Genomic DNA, 22,041 nt, shown 5'->3' on the forward strand with positions numbered 1-22,041 from the left:
GCCCCCAGGGCCAGCAGCGACAAACTCATGGGCCCCACTGGCACCCGCCATACCAAAGCAGATCCAGGACAGGCCCAGAGGCCCCGAGCCCCAACAGGCAGTCACCAGGCCAGGCCAGGCCAGGCCGGCACACACCCCAGCGCCCAGCCCCAGACCCCGGGAACCCCCAGCATGCCGGCGGCCAGCCACACATCCCACCAGAGGGCCGAGTAGCAGCGGGCCCCCAGATAAACCAGCAGTAGGGGCAGCCCAGACCGCAGCCTGACAAATACCCAAACATACACAATCGCACCATATCTTCTGTTAATAACTACAGTATGTTATCTGCTTATAGCTTTTAAAATAAGTAATGCATCTCGTAATTTGACCCAGGAGATGACATTTCACATGTCAGTGTGCTGTACAAAACTATTGGAAAAACGTGTTTGGTGATCAGGGTCAAGGTCCAGTTTGCTCGCCCACAGACGACTGTGCAAATACAGTACGTGACAGGCTGGCATCCAAATCCAGTGCAGGTTGCTCAGAAATTAGATTAGAATGAGGCTTCACTACAACATGTCAGAGTTACAGAAGTTAGATGAGACGCTGCTTGACAATCAAAGGGAAGTATCGTGCTAGTGGTCTCCCAGATTTGCAAATATGTTAAATGGGTTTTGTGTGTAATCTTTAATAAATTAATTTTCTCAAAGTTGTCTCTTGTCAATCCATCCAGAATCAAAAGGACCCAGTGAAGAGTTTCTTAAACTTTTAACAGGTTCCATTAGAAAAGACCATTTCCTCACCACACAATCTCAAAGCTCACAAGTGTGCACTCTACATAATGATTCAATCATTTCAAATTTTAATTTTGTTTTACTAAAAATCTGTCTCATTGCTCATGATATTCTGAAAACTATACACTCAATTTAAGTGTTGTTACAGATTGCAGTTTTAGTCTGTAGACAAGCCCAACAAAAAAAATTTCCCAAATAGCACAATATAATTTAAAATAGATACAATTTTGCCAAAGATCATAATATTCAAGTGAGGAATTGACAATTCAAAATTGTGAATGACCTCAGTCTTTAAGTATAGCAATTACCAAAAAAATAAATAAAATAAAATAACATACCTGATAAAATCAAGTTGTGAAGCAAACCATATTAAATGAGTCACTTAACTTTACATTAAAGCAGAGCACCTACTGCCTTGCACACAGTAGGTGCCAATTTGTGCTCAGAATATCACACCAGGTTTGATTAACTCCTTGCATAAACTGCCCAAACATCGAGCTGTAGATGTGCAACTAGTGATTGATCACATGCACACCTCATGGCAGCAGATGAGAACTGAACTGTTAACACATTTAAACACTGAGAAATGATCTATAGTCATTAAGGAACCCCATTTATTTATTCCCCTTTGGATTTCACAGTTATCAGCTATGAACTGACCACTTCCTTCAGGAGGCTTGGGTTGACAACCTTGCCTATGAAAAGGATGGTTTCTGTGCTCCGTTCAATGATCATCAGAATGAAGGGCCGATCATATTTCAAATCTGGCTTCAAGCAGGAGGATTTACTAATGGCAACCCCAGTGGAAGCAGCAGCAGCGGTGGCTCCTGCCTCATCAACATCCAGAGCAGTTCTGTGCACAACCTTAAAGAACAAAAACAGTGAGCTGGATGTGGACAGAATGAAACGAACTGAAGGTTTTGTCCTTACCTCAGAGACAGCCAAGTCATGCAGCTTTGAAATCCCACTCAGGTCTGCATGATCAAACATGTCAGTCATTCCCATTTTCTTCAACACGTCATTCAGCACGTAGGAGGTCTTGATGGAAAATTTTGGAATATAAAGGTTGCAGTACCTAAACGTTGAGAAGAAACCAAAGACATTAGAACGTAGTGAAATTAAGTCATTGTGAAGAATCATACAATGAAACAGTGTTTGACCAATCACATGTGACATTTAAGCTCCCTGGGTAGCAGGAAGAGATGCTGTGCTCAAGGCAAATTTCCAGTCCTAAACCAGCTGATCAAAGCACCGCAGATTCTATAGACAAGATAAAGCAGAGATTTATGGAAACTTAAATGTGGTTCTTATTACCTGGACTTTYCMRCCCTCAACCATTCAGTGACATGAGCWGGACTGATVATGTTYTCCAGGGTTCTCATATCRTCAGGCATCAGCAGCAACATGGAGYAGGASTTGTTGAAGGGAAGGTGGAGGACTGAGGTGYTGATTGCTTCATCATAAAGATAGAAGGATCCTTCAGTTTTCATCATCTGGACTGAAACCTGGAAAATACAAGCAATCATTTGAGGCCATGATATACATTACAAGGCACTGCAGTTAGAATTGTTCAAAATAAAGTCTGTAGTTACAAACTGTTTCATTTTCAGCTACATGAAACTCATCCATCTTTGTCAGGGCAGGATTAAATGCAGTCACCCAATTTCCTGTTTGAGCAACAAAAACAACTTTGGCGTCACATCAGCAACAAACAAGTCTTTTGATATTTGATGATTTTTACCTTTATAGTAAATGTAGCTGAGGAGAAACAGGACTGTATTTGGATACAGACTGTCGACCACTTCCTTGATCTTTCCATTGGTTTCATCTGAAACGTATTTATTGATGGTGTTGATGGAGTCTTGTGTTTTGCTGAAGTCAACAGTGAAGCTGTCAGTGCAATAAAAGCGCTCCAAGACTTCCAGGAACTCAGGCAGGGGTTGGAACAGGTGGTCTACAAACACAGCAGTATCTGAACTCATGTCCTCAAGTGATTGTTTGCTCGTAACAATTTGACTGAAACCCTGGTTTACATCTGTTTGGGACAGATTGAAGTTACTGAAAGCCAGACCATCAAAAATCTGTTGGTGGGACTCTCCTCGTGCCCCAACAGAGAAAGCAGCCAAGATGACAGAAACACAAATAGGTGAGAAGAAGATGTTTTCTCTTCGAGATTCAGAATTGGCCAGCTCCCTGTACAGACTGAAGGCAAAGTCTTTGTTGGCTGAAATCACCAGAGATGATCTGTTGTAGCTCTCCTCTGTGGCTCCATGAGCACGGCATGGCTGGGGATCACCTCTCCCCACATAGATCACTGCTGAGAAGATCCAGAGAACCACAGCTGCATGCATCATGGAGATCTGAGAGAAACCAGTGCATTATATTGTTTACATAACATTTACAATAACACATCAAAAAGCCTATTTGAAAAGACCCACTATTAAAATGTTTCTGCATATAGAAAAATCCAGTATCAACCATTAAGAAAAATTATTCTTTGGGACAAAGTTTTATTTTAACAAACTTATCTTAACATAGATCAAAATCATTGCTACTGACTCAAACCCTCTTACCAAAACCAGGCTAACAAAAGAGACTGGTGTAGTGAGGAGGAACTGATCAGACCATATAAAGTATATAAGAACACTCAGTGAACTCAACCAGACGCAGGTGAAAACAATCAAGACAATCAGAAACAGAACAGATCAGTAGGTGGCGGTAATGCACACCTTCCGTTGTTTGACAACCGCCATAAAACACCACACAAGAAGAAGAAGAAACAGAACAGCAGGGCTGGTGAAACAGGAATTCATGAAAGCAGCATTTCTTGATGGAATACAATTCACCTGCTCCCTTTTTATTAGTGATGGGCAAGTGAAGCTTTCTGAAGCACTGAAGCTTGCTTTGGAAAATGATTCATTACTCTAATCTTTTCAACACTGTCCTCTTTGGCGCAATCATATGGTAAAAAGTATGAAGAGCAGCTTGAAGCAACACAAAACGAAGCTTCATCATGATGGAGTTGACGGCTGTTTGTTCATTTGTTAGGAAACATTTCTGTATGATTGCAGGTTTTCACTGTGCTGCATTGAACATGTATTTTTGTTTTGTGTGTGTGTGAATGAATAAATAAAGTCATGGTTGTTTATGGTTTATTATGAATAAACTTAAATTGTGCCATGGTGTGACTTTCTTTAAAGAATTTTTTTTGGTATTTTTTTTATTTGTGTGTGTGGTGGTGGAAGTGCTCATGAACTTTTAAAATAAATACATAAGACATAAGATTATTTTATTTGATTTTTATATATTGGTATTGGCATTGGTAATTGGGGATGGGTACAACCCAGGTGAGCGGGGGCCTCATAAGTGGGCCCATTGCTCTCCCCAAAAGATACTGGGCTTTAATCAAACCTTTTTGTCCCTCGGATGAAGGACCCCAGGTTAGAAACCTTCAGTGTTCTAAGCTTCTCGGGATCCACAAAGGGGTCTCCAAGAATTCTTTCCCTTAGACTACTCAGAGCCAAGCATTGGCCTAAGTAGTGCAAAGAGGTCTCTGATTCAATGCCGCAGGCATCACACAGACCACTGTCTTGGAGTNATAGTTATATGTACAATTACGCTGTAAATTTTTCTCCTATTCCACCCTCATCATTTTATTAATCTCTTTTAATTCCAACTATTTCCTTCAAAACACATTTACCACCTTTTTTATATGAATTTTCAGCTGTGAAAATTATTTTTTTAATGAATCCTCTGCATTTTTTCTCTATGGTTATTTGCAATGGTTACGTGCAATGACAATAAAGCTGAATTCTATTCTATTCTAAACTGTTGTATGAAAGGGGTTAATAAAGGTAAACACATAAATCAAATATCTTCCTTTATTTGACTTTCGATATAGAATTTTATTTTCAACAGAACTGATTGGGTGAGCATGACAACATTCAAACTTCTGGATTTATAAGGTGCAAAAGACAAAAAATTGGTGCAAGATGCTTGTGATAAAGTGGTTTTTAATAATTAAAAAACAAAAAATAAAACATGAAAACTTGAACATTTGAACAGTTACACATTTTGAACCTTGTGGAAGCTGTCAACTGTGTTTGGATGAAAACATAACAGTGTAGCAGCTTGGATCAAACATTGTCTGAGTCTGATTTCACAAAAAATGTGATAAAAACTTCTTGGTGCTGTCAATCAGTAAAAACAGCTGACATCCAGTAGTAGCGATCAAATCTCCAGACTGCACATTAGGAAGCTCAAACACCATTCAAAGAGCTTTCCTTTCCATTTGCTGATACGTCTATCTCAATATTGAGCCTTGACTTGTATTGGCAGTGTGATAAATCAAACTGTATTAAACAGTGCTTAGATTCCTTCAGGTTTCCCTGTAAGCCACCACTAACAAACAATTACAGGAGCCTGGAACCAGTAGCTCTTATCTCTATTATTACCAAGCCCACATGTGCTTCTCCCAAAATGACAAGCCTGTCAGCCAGCTCCCTCAGAGCTACACTGGTATTGAGCTGTCACACCTAAAATTGTTCTGCAATTTGGAACTGCTTCTTAAACAGGGAGGCAAAAACACCTTTTTTTTGTGACAGCACAGAAAAAGGCCAAGTCGATGCTTTCAATGGTTCAATGTGTCAACTGAAGACAATACTGTTCTCCTTTTTACAACTACCAGAGGGCAGACAGTTTAACACACGGAGAGTACTACCTGAGACATTAGATATAAAAAAAAAAAAAACACTGTAACGATACTTTGCACTCCAAAGCTATGTTAGTGTCATGCTCAAAAGTGTAAGAATTAGCTTTTATAATGGAAGATTAGATCTCTAGTAAAAGCTACTGAGCCCTGAGAAAACTTTGAAGTAAACTAGTTTTAACCCCAACCTTGCAGCACACTAAAATACACATTTCCATAGCATTGTTACATGCTGTACTAGTCTTTGTCCTATTTGATATTCTTGAGCAATAACTCTGACTTAAATGGAAATCGAATGACAATGAAGCAAATTTGAGTTTTGGTCCTTATAAGAGTCTGAATTTGGGTAAAAGAAAAAACTAGTTTCTAGTTAACAACACAAAACATAAAGCTTATTTTAACAAATCAGTGCAAAGGGAGTAGGCACGTTTATCTGGGTCATAATATTTGCAGGTGCAAACAGCAGCTAGTTGTACTGTAGTATTTCTGGTAAAGGCTGGAGAACTCCAGGCAGAAATATTAGATTTCCGCTGAAGTAACTGATTAATGTTAAATTGAGAGTGTTGTAACAGTGTTCAGTGGGAATGTGGTGTGGTTTTGGAATTTTTCTAAGTAAAATGGAAGAGTTGAAAGAATTGATGCGACTGTTACAATCACTTGCGGTTCGGGGGGGGATGTCAGATGAACCACGGTTATGTTTTTCAAATTGGAATTGTTTTAAGACAGCAACAATACACTTGGATCTATGCTTTACTTAGACTAGCCTGATTGAACTAATCTTTTTAATCAAACTGAAGCTATTCAACTGTTTGTTTACAGCAGATTTCGATGTAACTTAGCCACAAAAATGATCCACATCTCTTTAGACTGCAACAGCAAAGTTTTGTAATGAGAGTTTGAACCAATCGTTTAATACTATTGTGGTCATATCTTGATAAGAAAGCTCAAACTGGCTCCGAGTTGAACTCTTTCAACGTTTTGCCATAAAAGACAAAAACAAAAAAACTACATTGCATCCGTAATCCATTTCCAATGTTATACTTGTGGCTGACGCTCGTCCCCACATAGAGATTAGTGATCCCAACGAGTTAAATACAAAATATATGTTTCCAGAATATTGTTATTTCAGCCGGAACAAGTTTTCACCCCAAAGAGTCTGTTCAGGTAAGCAGCGTGGCCAAGTCAGACACACAACAGGTCTGCGACACTTTCGGCACCTTCCAGTCTGAAGAGACAATCCTTCCTGTCCTGTCCTGTAGAGGGACAAGGCCAAAGGTGACGGGACGTAATTATTGCAGGTTGCAAAGAATGTGGGAGCAAAGGGCTGCCAGTACTCAGCAGTGGGTGTTGTGTCAGCTCGGACTGTGGTGTGAGAATCCATTTATTTCGCAACTACTGTTCGCATCTTCTGAAAAAGATAAAGACGTTGTTAAGAATATAGGGAAACAGATAAGTCACAAATTCTCTATCTAAAGGCTTTTAAAGCTACGCTGCGTGTGACCCATAGATGGTAACATCATAAGAATAAAACTCACTTGTGGAAGACTCCTGGGGGCAAGGTAGGGAGGGTGAAGGAAGGGAATCATTCTCAGAGGTTGTTGAACTGAACTGGCTGCCATCAGCTCTGTCGGCAGCTGTGTTGTCTGAGGATTCCACGGTATCGGGGCAGAGGAAAACCTCGATGGGTCCGTTGACGCTTTTGATGTAGATCTGGAGGCTCTGAGCAGTAAGAAAGCAAAAATACGCCAACAAATAAATGGTTCCAGACATATTTTTGTACAATGTTACAACTACTTTAAGATGCAAATTTATTTTATTGTGAAAGAAAAAATACCTGTCATACATAACAATTCACCCAACCCCATCCCCCTCTATACTGTTTATACAAGCTTCCCTCAAGAATCTCTCTTTATAGTATTTTGTTTGTCAGATTTCCTTACATTCGGGCTGTTTACCCAAACTTCTGCTCATGAAAACACCCCCCACATCATGACACTCCCACCACCATGCTTCAGTGAGGATGGTGTTCTTGGCACGATGAGAAGTTTCAGATATTTTGACATACTTGATAGCGAAAGAATTCAATTTTAGCATCATGTGACCACAGAGTACCTTTTACCTTCGTGTTCAAGGAGTCTCCTTCTTGATGGTCCAATCCATGCATTTCCTTAGGCAATATATTTTCCCTGACAATTCTTGTGAAACCCAGTTACGTGCATCATAAAATTGATTCAACAGTTCTCTGTGGGACATCCATGATTTGGGTTATTTACAATCTAACCTTGATCTGCACTTCTTCACCACTTTGTCTCTAAATCTGTGTGGGGAGTCCCTTGGTCTTCATGTTGCCTGTTGCTCGGTGGTAGTTCTTACTATTTTGATGTTGCAATCATGTTGGTTTTGGGGCCCCACTGATGAATCTTATTCAAGGGTAAAAACATGTAACACTTCTTAGTGTTAATTTGTTTGGAATTATTGAAAACATTTTCCCTCATTTAACTTAATTGAGCTAAAGACTTTGTCCAGATCCACTACTTGTACTTAAACTTCATTTAAACTCACGATTGTGAGGCTACAGCATCGATAAAAAGAGGTGAATAATTATGCAACACAATGCAGCAAGAAAATACAGTAAATCCAAAGATTTCCAGTTATGTACCTCTTCTGGGTGTGGCACCTGTATGTTTGAATCTGCAGGAGCCTTGATGACTATCACAGTCTGCTCTTTAAAACTCTGAATCCTTCGGATATCTGCATGTGTTAGGTAGGCATATGTGATCCACGGGGTTAAGGAAAAAAACCGAGTCACTTGGACATAATTTGGAGTTAGCAGTTCTTGATACAATTAGTGTTTTCTTCTTATTAGCAGAAAATGACATTGCAACAAATTGTTACCCCTTAAAATTTTCTAAAAGACCTGTTTTGGCTGTCAACAAAAAAAAAAAAAAATCAGGGAAGCTGACTGTACAAACAAAAGGATATCTATGAGTGTGACGATCCTCACACAACTTTCTAATCTGTTGTGCACAACTTTGGATCAGCTCGTCCAGAATCTTCTCCTCCTCAATAAGAGACATCATCTGTTGACTTATTTTGCCATTGTTCACATTCTTGCCCCTGCACATAAATTTTGGAGTACAAAAAGGTTAATGACAAAACACATCATGCATTAAAACATCATTGAGCTGCTGAAATAGAAGACACATTTGAGAGTAATGCAGTTAAACCGACTTCAAGTTAAATGTTACAGCTTTGGTTTGAAAATAGCATTTAAAAGAGCCAAACATGACGCTACATATATTACTTTTTCTAACTTAATGATCTATGATCAATACTCCCTAAAAGAAAAAGAAAAATCTTTTTAGATGTTTTATTTATTCAAAGGAAACTTAAATATGGTAAATGGACTGTACTTATCTAGCGCTTTTCTATCCATCCAGGACACTCAAAGCGCTTCACACAACAATCTGTGTCCTCGTTTACCCATTACACAGCACTCTATTAGGTCTCTACAAAGATAGCATGTACAACCAATCTGTGGAGACTAATCAGTGCCAATCACATTCATGCACTGATGGGACACACATCAGAGACAGTAGGGTTTAAGTGTCTTGCCCAAGGACTAGGGTGGGGCAATACTGGCAAAAAAATTAAATCATGATTAATTGTGGTATTTAGTTGATAACTATTAATTTGACTATTTATCCCCTGGCGTCCCTGGATGCCCTTATGTCCCTGTCACATGACCAATTTAGTGGGAACGATATGCTCTTGAAAAATCTGTTCCAAATTGTGTCAAAATTACAGATTTTACAGACTTCAGGCTGTACATCAAATTTTAAATTGTGTTAGATAAATAATTTACAGAACTATTTTTTTAAACGTTTGTCATATTTGAAGCAGAGGAGCACCGAGCGGACTTCGCCCGGTGTCATTAATCGTATCATCAAGTGCCAAAAAAATAATCGATTAATGTTTTTCTGACAATTAATTGCACACGATACGATTATGCTCAACTCTACCAAGGACACAACAACTGAGACAGCTCAACGGGAGATCGAACCGGTGGCCTTCCAGTTCCAGAACGACTCCCCTAACCACTCTGCCACAGCCGCCCATTTCCGTAATTATTTAGACCCTTATTTCTGAGTTGAAGAACCATTGGCTGCAGGTCTAGCCGCACTGAGTTATCCCGAAACCACCTGTGTGTTTCTTCTTGTTTTGGGTCACTGTCATTTTGGAAAAAAAAAAAAGAACTTTCAGTCCAGTCGGAGGTTTTGGACACATCGAAACAGGTTTTCTTTGAAAACATACTTTTCTCCATTCAGCTTTCCCTCAACCTTGATCTGTTCCCCAGTCCCTGCTGCTGAAAAACACCCCAGAGCATGATGCTGCCACCACGTTTCATTAATAACATCCACACAGAACATTTAGAACTCCAAGGCCCTGTCACACTACACAATGTATGCCAACTTATGAAACATTTTTGTCCAAATTGCTAATAAGTTGTATATTTGATCAATTTGCTAGAATTACAGTATGTACATGTCTAAAAGAAGCTTCCTGTTGATTTTTTTCAATTCCATCTTCAACGTAGATGTCTTTAAAATTTTCATAAGTTGGCATAAGTTGTCTAAAACGTCAATGTGACAGGGCCTTCAAAGAGTTTATTCTCGGTTTTGCCCAACCAGAATGTTGTTCTTCAGCGTGAGACCTCCAAGCATCTTTCAAGTACTGTACTTTGAGCAGAGACTTCCATCAAGCCACCTGTAATAAAACCAAGATCAGCGGAGACCTGCAGTTCTTGTCCATTTCGAACTTATGGCATTTTTGCATTTTAAGGCACGGCAACAGTTGGCCTTGCTTTATTCTACCCCGGCCCTGGTTAAAGGCACAGTGTGTAGGATTTGTTGTTTTCAGCAACATCTAGTGGTTGAGTGGTTGAATCACCCTCCCTGGTCCTCCCCCCACCCCCACCCCCCCTTCCAAACACAAAGGAATTGCTACGGTGTCTCTCAGGTGTCAAAAACCTTTGATAATTCCAACTGCGATGCCTACCAGCAGCTTCAGGGCTAGTAATGTTTCAAGTGGTAAGATTATGAGCTTTAATAAGTAAAATTATCCCAGCTACAATGACAGACAACAAATATTACATTTATAGTATTACAACTAAAACCATTTTTGACGCCGCCACCGCAGTTTGTCCTTCATGAGCCTTCGTAGGCAAGATGGCGGTGCAAGATGGCGGCTGCCTGTGACCCGCGACCATGGAGATATAAACAGCTTTTTATAAAGGTAAAAATAATAAAACAAGGTCTTTGTCTGCAATGATTAGACATGTTTTTTATTATTGTCATTAGTGATTATCTCAATTCCGGCTAAAAGAATCGACAAAATCCTACACACTATGCCTTTAAGCTTGCTTTGAGCTGAGTACAGTCTCAATATGGGCAGGGTCTGTCATGTTACAAAACGTGCAAATCTTGAGTCATTTTATTTGCGACAACAATGGATGCTATCAAACTCGAAGGAAAGGTACCCAAGTCTGTACCGGACTATGCAGAAGTGTAATGCTGAACACAAGAGGGCAAAGTGACAGAAGACTAGCTAATGCTAGCTTGTTTGGTAGCTTGCTACTTATGTTCTTTACTAGAACTTGTGTGGAAAACATCACAATCACTGCAAACGATTCAAGTAAAGTTAATCACATCTGTGTGACGTGACCTCCCTGGTCAGTGAACGTATCGAAGGACAATAGTAGCAGACATCAAATTGGGCCGAGCAGCCTGGCCTGAATAGAACCATGGGTCTCTGGGTTTCTGTAATCAGGCTAGAATTGGGACTTGACAGCTAAAGCAAATATAAAGAACTAAGGCCCTTCACCTTACTGCTGATCTGTCGCTGAGTGACCAGCAGAGTCCTGGTTGTGCCAAACTTCTTCCATTTAAGAATTACCGAGGCTATTCAGCTCTCTGAAGCCTTCTGGACACCAGACACCTTTAGTAGCCTTCCACAGATCTGCCTTTAAGCAATCCTGTGTCTGAGCTCTGCAGGCTGTTTTATTGACCTTTTGAGGTTTCTGCTTCAATTGTGAGCTGGGAGGCCTTTATACAGAGGCATGTTCCTCCGCAAATCATGTCCAATCAATTCAATTTACCACACGTGACCTCCAGTCAAGATGTGGAAACATCTTAGCTGTGATTAAAAAATAATAATAATGGAGGAAAATGAGCAGAATTTCAAGCAAGATCTGAATACACACTTTCTTCAAATTTTCAAACGCTTGAAAATACATCAAAATGTATGCATTTTCAAAATCTTAACATACATAAAGCATTCTGATGGACAGACGTGAGGTGTAATTGTAACTGTTAATTTGGAACCTGCAATTGTTAACTCTTTTAATAACAATTTTTAATAACATACTGATGTATGTGTACACAAGCATAGATTTTCATTTGTGCCACATAGTGCCCGCACTATCATCTTATACTTACAACCACTGTATACGACTTTTGGACTTCTTTTTGATGAGTTTGATCCCTTCCAAGACATTGGTGACATCATATATGCGTCTCTTATGCACAGAGAACTCCTGGGAGAGTTGGTTTATGTCCAACACCCCATCAACAGTGCGACTCAGCTTCTCTGCAAACTTCTGCGTTAGAAATACCAACGAGGAATCACTGCGTGGTGGCACAGGCTGTGGCTTCTGTGCTGTGGGTTTTTTTTTTTTTTTGGGGGGGGGGGGGGTAGGAGGAGGAGAGAAAAACAGATAAATTGAAATTTTTCTCTGAGAACAAGGACTGATGAAATGCAGTGTTGGAGAGAGCAGACATAAAAGAAAATTAAGAGAACAAAAAAACGTATTAAATATGAAAAATGTTGTGTTATGAGACTAAAGTTATTGCAGGACTTACGTTTAGTTTTTGTATCGGTAGAGGCAGATATGTCCTCCACCTTGAGTTTGATACCATTCTCAAACTCTATGATCTCAGTTTGAGTCACATACTCCTCTAGTGTTTGGTTTGCACTACAGAGAAGTTTCACAATGTATCAGAAAGCAGCAGGTATAGAACATTTGGCATAAAAATTGTTTTTGTTTTTGTGATGTCAGGGAAATAATTTCTTTATTTGCTGATTTTGACAACTAACAAATAAATAAACAGTCTTTAATGTAAGAATTTACAGTTTTTCCAGATAGGAAAAATACTTCAATCAATTACAGACACACTTGATCTCAGCTCTTTATGCTTATAAATCATACCTGTGTATAAAGTTGGATTTTTCCATTCCAACCACTTCACTGTCCATGGAGCTGTCAAAGGACACCAGATGTAAGACTGTAATTCAGCACAAGACTGGAATGAACAAGACCCTCAAGCAAGAAGCATGGTGAGGACAGACAACAGCTGGAAATAAATTTGAAAATATTCAGAAATTTAGAGATAAAATTTCTTTTTAGCATCATCTCAACCTGCAGTGTTTGGAGAAAGTGAAATGTTGAGTATGACCTGAAGTGCATCATCCTCTCAATAAAGCATGAGAGTGGAAATATGTGACCCATCACATCGAAACGAGGATTAAGTCCAAAATGGAGAAATAGGCAAATAAAGTGTTTTAACTAAAATGTTAACAAAAATTGCATTTTGTCAAAATACAATGAATAAATGCCTTAGCAATGTATCATTTGAATGAACTGTCTGAAATATAATCATCAAACAAAATTTTGAAGCACTTTTTTGAGCAGTAGCAACAAAAAAACTGATTTTGAGGGAAAAACACCTTAAAATTTTGAGAATTTCCTTGTGAGCTAGCAAAGTTTTGTTTCTTTTTAGCTGGGAAATCTCAATATTCAAATATAATTTGAGATTTCCTCTTTATAAGGACATCAAAAATTCATTGATGTAATTTAAATTCAAGTCATATATATAAAATTAGTTATGATATCAGAATGATCCAGGTATCAAAATGTAGCTTTTAAAGCCAAGAATCTGAAAAAGTAAATAGGTCATTTTGACCAAATTTGACTTAATCCTCATTTCGATATGATGGGTCACATATTATGCTTTGAGAATGGCTTTCTATTAAGGGTACAGGACAGCTTTACTGCACTGAATGATCAGTAGACAGGGTCGTGTACAACTCAATTTTAAACAAGAACCGTCTGACCTGACAATGAGTTAAAACAACGGAAGAGTTACTAAAGAATACACACATTATAGTCAGGGGTGACCTAGATAATTTCCAGACCACAGCTCTGTAGAAAATCTGTAGAGCGGGCTGAGGCTTCAACAGGCCAGTCGGCAGCAAAGAAACTCACAGGTTTTGGAACTTCTGTAAAGAAGAGTGGGTCAAACGTGTGCAAACCTCAGTCTTAGAGCCTGAACTTTTTCACTTTCAACTAATGCATGATTTATTACTTTTATACATGATAATGCAAACTCAACTATAATGTGACCCCATTTTTCTTTTACTTAAAAAGCATTTAAAAATAAAAATCAAATCCTCATGTTTACCCTAATTTCATACGGACCTAGAGATTTTAGAGCCTTTGTGGTCTACGCATAAAATGATTATATAATGACTGCGGTATCAAATAGTAAAATGTAAATGTTCCGAACTTACAGGGGTTAGACAATGAAACTGAAACACCTGGTTTAAGATCGTAACGTCCCTTTCAGACAGCTTCCTCTTGCGTCCACAGTTAATCATGTTGGATGTGGTTGGTCCTTCTTGGTGGTATGTTGACATTACCCTGGATACTGTGGCTCTTGATACATCACAAAGACTTGCCATCTTGGTCACAGATATGCCTGCAAGACGTGCATCAACAATTTGTCCTCTTTTGAACTCTGGTATGTCACCCATAATGTTGTGTGTATTGCAATATTTTGAGCAAAACTGTGCTCTTACCCTGCTAATTTAACCTTCACACACTGCTCTTACTGGTGCAATGTGCAATTAATGAAGATTGACCACCAGCCTGGTCCAATTTAGCCATGAAACCTCCCACGCTAAAATGACAGGTGTTTAAGTTTCATTGTCTAACCCCTGTATGTAGCACTTTTAGTCCTTTTAGGGTTTACAGTACAGCCGTTCACCTATTCATACACACATTCACACACTGATGGTGGGCAAGCTACATTGTAGCTACAGACTGACAAAGGCAAAGCTGCCATGCACCAGAGCCACCGGATCCTTTGACCACTACCAACATGGTACTGTGGTATACCTCGGTATTAAAATATAGTGATGATATTTAAAAATTATGGCAGTATACTAAAGGAACCTTTACATGCATTTAATCCTTTTTCACATCTAAGCCATTCATTTGGGGTCTATAAAAAGTGGAACTGCGATGCTTTGGTCTGAATTCCTTTCTTGTAACTCCACAGGTAGCTCTTTTCACCAACAAGCCACAGGTTTTTTAAAGACAAATAGCCAGACTCCTTTCAGATTTAAACTTTTGATGTCTTTTTTTCCCCTCTTTTTTTTTTACAGAGACCTGCAAGCTCGTTGCTGCAGAGGAGGAAATAAACACAAAATTTATCGACACAAAATTGGGCTAAAAGTACGCAGCAGTGCGGATACAACCGTGGTACGAGTCTTAAAACTCTAAAAAAAATAAACGTAGGCTACTTGGATGTATTTTAATCGAAGCAACATAATAAATGGTAAGAGCCATTCTGTAGGTATGTATAAATAAAGTAACACTCCCCAACCCTTGTTCCTGGTAGTCCTCTGTAAGAAGTACATCAGTATCTCACCCAGCAATCCCATCCCCCATGTCTGACAGACCAGTAGCCTCATCATCATCTTCCAGTTCCTCCTTCAGCTCCTCCTCACACAATTGCTCATCCTGGGTATCATCAAGGCTGTTGTCAATACCTATCCTCAGGAATGATCTTCTGACCATGCCGTCTGGCAGTGACTGCCATGCTTGCTTCACCCATCCAACAACAGTAGAAAGGTCCGGTGTCTTCAGGTTTCCACTAGATGCATTTTCAACCTGGTTTAAGGTCATCCACAAAATCCAAGACTTGTTCACATGCTCCTTGAAAGGCTTGCTGAGAACACTGATGGGCTGCAGCACATTTGTTAGGTCACCTGTGTGCGACACACAACTCTGTATTACATGTATGTTCATCTATCATAACACACAAGTGATGGTCATATATCACATCACGCAATTATTCACATAACTTCCTGGAAATTATTATTATTATTATTTACATTCATTCATTCATTCATTCATTCATTCATTTATTTTTTTACCTGGTATTACTGCCCGATGGGTCCTGAACTGGTCCAGCTTCTTTTTGACAGACTCAGTCCACTGAGGTCTAAAATGATCACAGACCAGCATTGCTAGTTTCTGGAAAGTTCCCCCCTGGTCTGTTGCCCCATATAATTTGCAACCATAGCAGAATTCCTGCTTCATCTAGACAGCCTGTTGTTTGGCAGTAGACCAGAACACCTGGTGGGAAGTTTTCATTTAGTGGGACTGTCTGCCTCCTGAATATGACCATTGGTGCCAGTTTTGTTCCATCAGCTAGGCAGCACAGGACCACTGTAAAGTGAATTATTCCATGTGTTGTTGTCTCTACGATAAAATCTTTGTTTTCTTCTTTCTCCATAGTTTTCTTGCCAGGCAGATCAAAAGACACTGAGATCTCATTCACGCTGCCAATGTGACCGAGTGGAAAATCATGCTTCATCCTCAGATGTGTGACAAACTTGTGAAAATTCTTGATTTTATCTTCTAATTCAACAGGCAGCTCTTGTGATATGCTGGTTTTCTGTCTCAAATGCAAGCAGTGGCGCTTCATGAATCTCTGGAACCAACCTTTCGACACTTTGAAGGCTTCTGCTTTACCATACTTTACATCTCCAATCATTTTCTTAGCCTGATGTTGAATCTGCAAACCTGTCACAGTACACCCATCATTCCTCTGGTTTTCCACCCAGCGTACAAGATCCCTCTCAAGTAATGGATAAAAGGCTTTTTTCCCTCTGCAGGAGTGTTTGATCTTTGGCATTTTCAGGAGCCTCGTTTTATTCTTTCTCCATAACCGGACGTTGCTCTCAGAGACTCCAAACTTCCTGGTTGCAGCACAATTGCTATGTTCTTCAGCAAACTCTATGATTTTGAGTTTTGTAGCAGCATCATAGGAATACCGGCGTTTAGGATTAAACATGTTCTATACAGCTGACAACTTTGCAAACAGAGGGCGCAAACACAAAACTATCACGAGACTCGCGCCCCTTCTGGTGGGGAAAACATTTGCCCAGGGATAACTACTTTCGCACAATACCGACTTTAGTAGAAACAAAAATTGCCAAAATTTACTTCCGTGTATACTACGACCAAACAACTACGTGGATGAGTTTTGAGGTTAACTATTTCGCAGTGTGCACGCATAATACGGATAATATAAGGTATTAAATGCTGGTGACCCACTGCATCATCAGATCTGAGGCTAACTGCATAAAGCTAGGAAGCGACACTGCCCACCCTCCTCATGCTCACCTTAGGCCTGAAAGTCTCTCTTTCGTCGTTCAAAAAAATAATTGAGTTTATCGCGTCTGTTTTCTCCACAGTTAATATTTGCATCAGAGTTCGTAGCACTTGAAATACGAAATGTACAACGTACTTTCTCCGACAACGGTGTACCTCATATTGCAATGCGCATTGCGCACAGTGACCAGAAGTACACACAAACAGCAACACTTCTTCTTCTAATTCCGGCAGGCTGTACGATAGCTTAGCATAATGCTGCCCTCTACCGATCTTGTGGTCTACAACAACACTGTTCCTTTACAAAATAAACTTACTTCAATTTGAAAATTTCTAAATACTAAATACCATTTGAAAAATACAGAAAACTACTATAATTTAAATGTCTACAGATATACTGTCTTATGGCACATTTTTGTAAGCCCAACTTGTTCAATCTGTTAGCAAAATATCTCATGAACGACTGGACAATTTTATTCAAACTAAAATAAACATAGGCTGGCTGTACATCTACAACTTATTTTAATGGCTGCCACAGTTAATTTTTAGGAAATAAAAAATGGATATAATAATAATAATAATAATAAAAATAATAATAATAATAAAAATAATAATAATGTCAGTTGTAAAGATATCAGCTAAAATTTGGTGTGTTGGTAGCTGAGAGTCAACTCCATCTCATGGGAGCTTTGTTTAAAACTTTGACATTTAGGCCAGACGAGATATGTGCTTTTTTAAGGAATCTTAGTTTTATTGTAATTGTAAATAACCAGGCATTTATTACAAACAGCAATAAATACAGATAGTCTTTAAAAACATGGAAAGTAAGACAGTGGTGAGCCCCGTGCCTGTGTTTTCACTGGGACCCCAAAGTGACCACGTGTCAGTCTTTACATTAGCTTTACAAAGGAAACAGATTTTGTAAAAGTAGCAAATCAGTACTGTCAAATGTCTGTGTTCAGGATAAATCAAGGTTTCATTAAAATAAATTTCTATTTCTTATAAATGTGGAATACCATAGCATTCATGTTTCACAACTTTAACATTTTCAAAATAAAAGTCTGGTTATTTCACACAAGCATTTGAAGATTTGATGTTTACAGTAGGACTTTACATACCTACAGTACTACACATCAAAGACCTAAGCTGAGATCACCACTGGTGTTGAGCACAAAATGGGACTCTTTAGATCTCATAAGACAAAAAAATATCCAATAAAATAAAACCATCTCAGTCATCATCATCATCAAATTTAATCTTCTTCCCCTGGAAGGCCAGAATCTGTCCTTGCTGCTCCTTCCTTTTCTTGCTAGCCTCCCATGATGGATGGAGCAGCGGCTGATGAGATGAGCCACCTCTGCCTCTGTGATCCTTCCCCATTCGAGCATCTCCTCTGCTTCGTCCGCCACCTCTGCCCCCCATTTTCTGGACCTCTGGGTGTCTGCCACCAGACCAGGGCTCACTGAACTTGGACTTTGAATATGAAGTAGTCTTTTCCTGACCTTTATTGAACTGTCGGTCTAAATCATCTCTGAACCTGTTCGCAGTTCGGAGTTTCTCTTGGTCTTGGATTTCAGCTCCACCCTTCCTTCTGTCGAAGCCCCGCCCAGTTTTAGTTCTAGCCAGGGATTGACAGAAAACGGACTGAAAAGACGTCACTTTGGGTTTCAATCTGGCCTCCAGCTCATCAAGCTCCTGTTGGAGTTTGTTGCAAGCACCTCCAGGATCCACTGATTTTTCCTGCTGTGCCTTGTATGCCTTCTCCTCTTTGACGCCCTCTTGTTTCTTCTTCTTCTTTTTGAATTTGCTCACTTTTCCTACAAAGAAGTCATCATCGCTCTCCTCGGACTGGGAGGACTGCTTATTGAAGCGCTCCTCTGTACTGTCATCGAAGTATTCTTTCGCCTCATTGTCCGACAACTCTACATCGCTTCCTTCATCGGTTTTTACGTCGAGTACTGCAAAAACAGGCTGGAGTTTCAGATTGTTTTCTTCTAATTTACTTGGAGGATTAGGTTTCACTTGGCCTTTTTCTTGAGTATTTTTTACTGGAGTTGATTTTACAACTGTAGACTTTGTCTTTTTTTGAGCAAGTTTCTCTGTTTCCATCCCAGTGTTGGCAGCAGCTCCATCTTCAGCCGTTTCCAGGACACCCACCCCTTTCTCACTGTCTGTGCCTTCTTGAGGCTCCACAGCCTCAGCGTCTAGGATTTCTTCACTTTTTCTTTCGACCTTTGTGTCTGGAGATGACAGAGTCGCCTTTTCAGGTTGCCTTTGAACCTTTGCGGCCGCTTCCTGCTTTCCAGCCTTGCTGCGTTCCTCTTTGAAGGCTGCCACAGCAGCTTTGAGGTTCTGGATCTTTTCATCGAACTGACGGTGGGTGGCGATGCGAGCAAGAGCTCGGTCAGACATCGTGGACCTGTGGTTTTTGCACACTTTTTCAAAGTTGAGAGTCCTCCTCAAAGCGGTCTTGGTCACCTGCCAAAAAGACAAAAAAGTATACATTAGAGCCTTTACTGTCATGGGCAAGAGAAAGTCTGCCCTCATATAACTCTGGGGTTTTACTAATCAGACACTGGGTCTTACCAGGTTCTAAAATTATTCTAACCTCAAAAACACACAATAGATTCCACCATGTGTTTTTTAATTAAACAAAAAAAAAGTCACCTGATGATCCAGCAACAATAAATCTCAGTAGTTTTATTGATTTTTATTTCACCAGACAAATCCCACTAAGATCACAGATCTCTTTTATGAGCGAGGCCTGAACCAGAAGGCTGTACTTTCTGTAGGACTTTCAAACACTTGTGATTGTGGAGGAGTTTTGGACCACTCTATTTTTTCCAATGTTGCCTCAGTTCATTGAGGTGTACAGACATTTGTTCCTCCTAAGGTCCCACCACAACATTTGTGGACTTTGACTGGACCGTTGCAGCACCTTGATTCTTTTCATTACCTCCAATTTACACTGCGTCCGCGTTGACCTATTAAAAACGTACTCATTATAATAATCAATGAGAGCATTTACACTGAACCCTTGAAGTTTGTAGGACGTTAAAAAAACAATAAATAACATCAAATAACTATCTTCCAACCCGCTCTACTGCTAGAAATAAGTTATCAGTCCTTACTTCCTCCTGCTTCTGCTACAGGTGCTCACTGTCAACCGCCAGTTCCCCTTCCCGCCCGCTACTAATTAGCGGATTAGCGGATTACTGGTTTTTGTGAAAATTACGCATTTGTGAGGCTCAATATACAGGTAAATGTCTAAAGGGGTTGATGTGTATGTTTGTAGTTAGTTTACAAATATTGAACTGCAGGATCGCTAAAATGAGTTAATTCAGTTTGTTTTGTTTGATAGGGAGGCAGACATCAGTGAGGGACTGAGGAATAATCAACACATTTGCTACTGAAGGAATATTAAAAATAACAAAAGGGAAGAAGCACATCTGTACTTTCACAATAATTCACCAAAGACAGACTAATTTTGTCAAAGACCTAGCTATATTAATAAATATATGGGTATATTTATATAAACATGCTGTCAAAATGTGTCTGTTTGGGAAGCAGATGGCAACATGCAGCACGCACAAAATGCCTGGATTTTATTTTGAAATATAGATTTTAAAATAAAACAGCAACACAGTTTCAGCTGTTGTTTCCAGTCAGTCTTCCACAGAATAAATTCATTTAGTCTGACTTCCACATTTATCTCTGGCTTCATTGCATTTCCTGAGAACCTCTTTTGTTAACATTACTGTACACTTAAAAGATGATTTCCCTTTGAGGAGCAGAAGACAACCAGAACTATACCTGATCAGGCCGGAGCTTCTTCATGCTGTGCACCTCCTTCAGCAGTCTCGTAGCTCTTCTCTGATTCTTCTCAACCTCTTCCTCTTTTCCCTTCTTCTTCTTCAAGTCTTCAATCTGACGTGTCAGTTTCCTGATAATCAGCGATCGAACCCTCTTCACCTCCTTCCTCATGTTCACAACCTCATTGTTGAGATTAAAAACCTGCTTTTTCTCAACCTGAGCAGGTAGCGCAAGCTTTTCAGCGGGGGCTAGTGATGATGACTCTTTCTCTCCGTCGCCATCACCCGGAAATGTTTCGCCTTCCTTTTCTTCATTTTTGTCACCATCATCTAAACTCATTTCGCCTTTGTCTCCCTCGTTTTCTTTTTCCACCATCTTCTCTTCCTTCACAACAAATGGCATCTTTTATCTCCTAGATATTTATTACCTAGTGAAAAATAGAACACATATTCATAAGTCAACACTAACATGAAGTAGTACAATATAAAAATGGGGTAAAAGGCTTAGCATTACGTTGCAAATCATTTGTTAAAGTTAATGCCAATGTTTTAAGCAGTGATGTGCAATGTGCAGTGTTCAGAGTACGTGAAGGTGACAACTATATATTAGCTTAATATCTGTAAAATGGGCTGTGTTTGTGTTATAACACGTGCAATATCATTTTTTTCCTGCTGATCTTTAAAAGGTAGTTTTTATTGCTCAGCTTTATTAGAAAAAATAATAATAATAATAATATGTAAACAGTCTAACAGTAGCTTTGTAAAATTACTAAGTGAAGTTTTTTCTTCTTAACTTAGCATTTAGACCAGCAGGGGGCGCAACCGATCACAAAAGTCTCGGGAAATTAACAAATTACTAAATCCTACTATGTTTTTCTTATTAGGAAAGTTTTTAATGGACCCATCTTGGACGAATACGTCTAAAACAGCAAAAATGTTTGTTTAGAACATAAACATTTAATGTTATATGCGAAGACATCCACAACAAACGTGGTTAAGAACATGTGATTTTTGCGTAAAATATGGCGAACGAGGACTTATCTTAGCTCCTTAGCAAAACGAAACAGTATAAAATAATCAAACAATTACAAAAATGCATCATAATTCCACTTACCGCTGCGAAGTTTATTTATAATGAAAAGTAAAGCTGAGCGAAACGTCTCCACTAACAGGAAGCAGCCATGTTTCGTGCGTCTTTCATGTTCTGCGTCATGACGTCGTGGGGCC

General features: G+C 39.4%; 3 protein-coding genes across 8 annotated transcripts; all 3 read right to left on the reverse strand.

Annotated features, from left to right (window-relative positions):
• Positions 1-832: 832 nt before the first annotated feature.
• On the reverse strand, positions 833-3,355 carry LOC106526945 (serpin A3-5). The gene is made up of 6 exons (XM_014021680.1): positions 3,347-3,355; positions 2,515-3,133; positions 2,370-2,440; positions 2,088-2,278; positions 1,704-1,893; positions 833-1,637 (listed from the first exon to the last, which is right to left on the reverse strand). The coding sequence occupies exons 2-6, from the start codon at positions 3,125-3,127 to the stop codon at positions 1,422-1,424; spliced, it is 1,281 nt and encodes a 426-aa protein (XP_013877134.1). The 5' UTR covers positions 3,128-3,133; positions 3,347-3,355; the 3' UTR covers positions 833-1,421.
• A 1,414-nt stretch (positions 3,356-4,769) lies between these two features.
• Positions 4,770-17,223, reverse strand: LOC106526948 (transcription factor E2F3). 6 transcript variants are annotated; one of them, XM_014021686.1, is made up of 10 exons: positions 15,760-17,008; positions 15,252-15,591; positions 12,749-12,799; positions 12,402-12,514; positions 11,979-12,198; positions 8,464-8,598; positions 8,141-8,255; positions 7,017-7,200; positions 6,816-6,886; positions 4,770-6,734 (listed from the first exon to the last, which is right to left on the reverse strand). In XM_014021686.1, exons 1-9 carry the CDS (start codon positions 15,923-15,925, stop codon positions 6,834-6,836), a joined length of 1,377 nt encoding a protein of 458 aa, XP_013877140.1. In that variant the 5' UTR covers positions 15,926-17,008; the 3' UTR covers positions 4,770-6,734; positions 6,816-6,833. The 6 variants fall into 6 exon arrangements, with proteins under 6 accessions (XP_013877140.1, XP_013877138.1, XP_013877141.1 ...); XM_014021684.1 differs by having other exon boundaries at positions 6,816-6,889; XM_014021687.1 differs by lacking the exon at positions 15,760-17,008 and adding an exon at positions 17,015-17,223 and having other exon boundaries at positions 4,770-6,889.
• Positions 17,224-17,729: 506 nt separating this feature from the next.
• srfbp1 (serum response factor binding protein 1) lies at positions 17,730-22,017 on the reverse strand. Its single transcript, XM_014021691.1, has 3 exons — positions 21,929-22,017; positions 20,816-21,242; positions 17,730-19,480 (listed from the first exon to the last, which is right to left on the reverse strand). The coding sequence occupies exons 2-3, from the start codon at positions 21,215-21,217 to the stop codon at positions 18,233-18,235; spliced, it is 1,650 nt and encodes a 549-aa protein (XP_013877145.1). The 5' UTR covers positions 21,218-21,242; positions 21,929-22,017; the 3' UTR covers positions 17,730-18,232.
• Between the last annotated feature and the right edge of the window lie 24 nt (positions 22,018-22,041).

The sequence above is a fragment of the Austrofundulus limnaeus genome, unplaced genomic scaffold, assembly GCF_001266775.1.
Source record: "Austrofundulus limnaeus strain Quisiro unplaced genomic scaffold, Austrofundulus_limnaeus-1.0 Scaffold301, whole genome shotgun sequence".
In the NCBI taxonomy this organism is placed as follows: Eukaryota; Metazoa; Chordata; class Actinopteri; order Cyprinodontiformes; family Rivulidae; genus Austrofundulus; species Austrofundulus limnaeus.

What these genes read in the sequence shown, in the direction of transcription:
- LOC106526948 (XM_014021684.1), bottom strand. Translation starts at nt 15,925, where the DNA reads ATGAAGCAGGAATTCTGCTATGGTTGCAAATTATATGGGGCAACAGAC. An exon ending in AAATCCAACTTTATACACAG is followed by an intron (nt 12,515 to 12,748) that starts GTATGATTTATA and finishes ACTTCTCTGTAG; the next exon opens with TGCAAACCAAACACTAGAGG. An exon ending in TACCGATACAAAAACTAAAC is followed by an intron (nt 12,199 to 12,401) that starts GTAAGTCCTGCA and finishes AAAAACCCACAG; the next exon opens with CACAGAAGCCACAGCCTGTG.
- srfbp1 (XM_014021691.1), bottom strand. Translation starts at nt 21,217, where the DNA reads ATGCCATTTGTTGTGAAGGAAGAGAAGATGGTGGAAAAAGAAAACGAG. An exon ending in AGAAGCTCCGGCCTGATCAG is followed by an intron (nt 19,481 to 20,815) that starts GTATAGTTCTGG and finishes TCTTTTTGGCAG; the next exon opens with GTGACCAAGACCGCTTTGAG.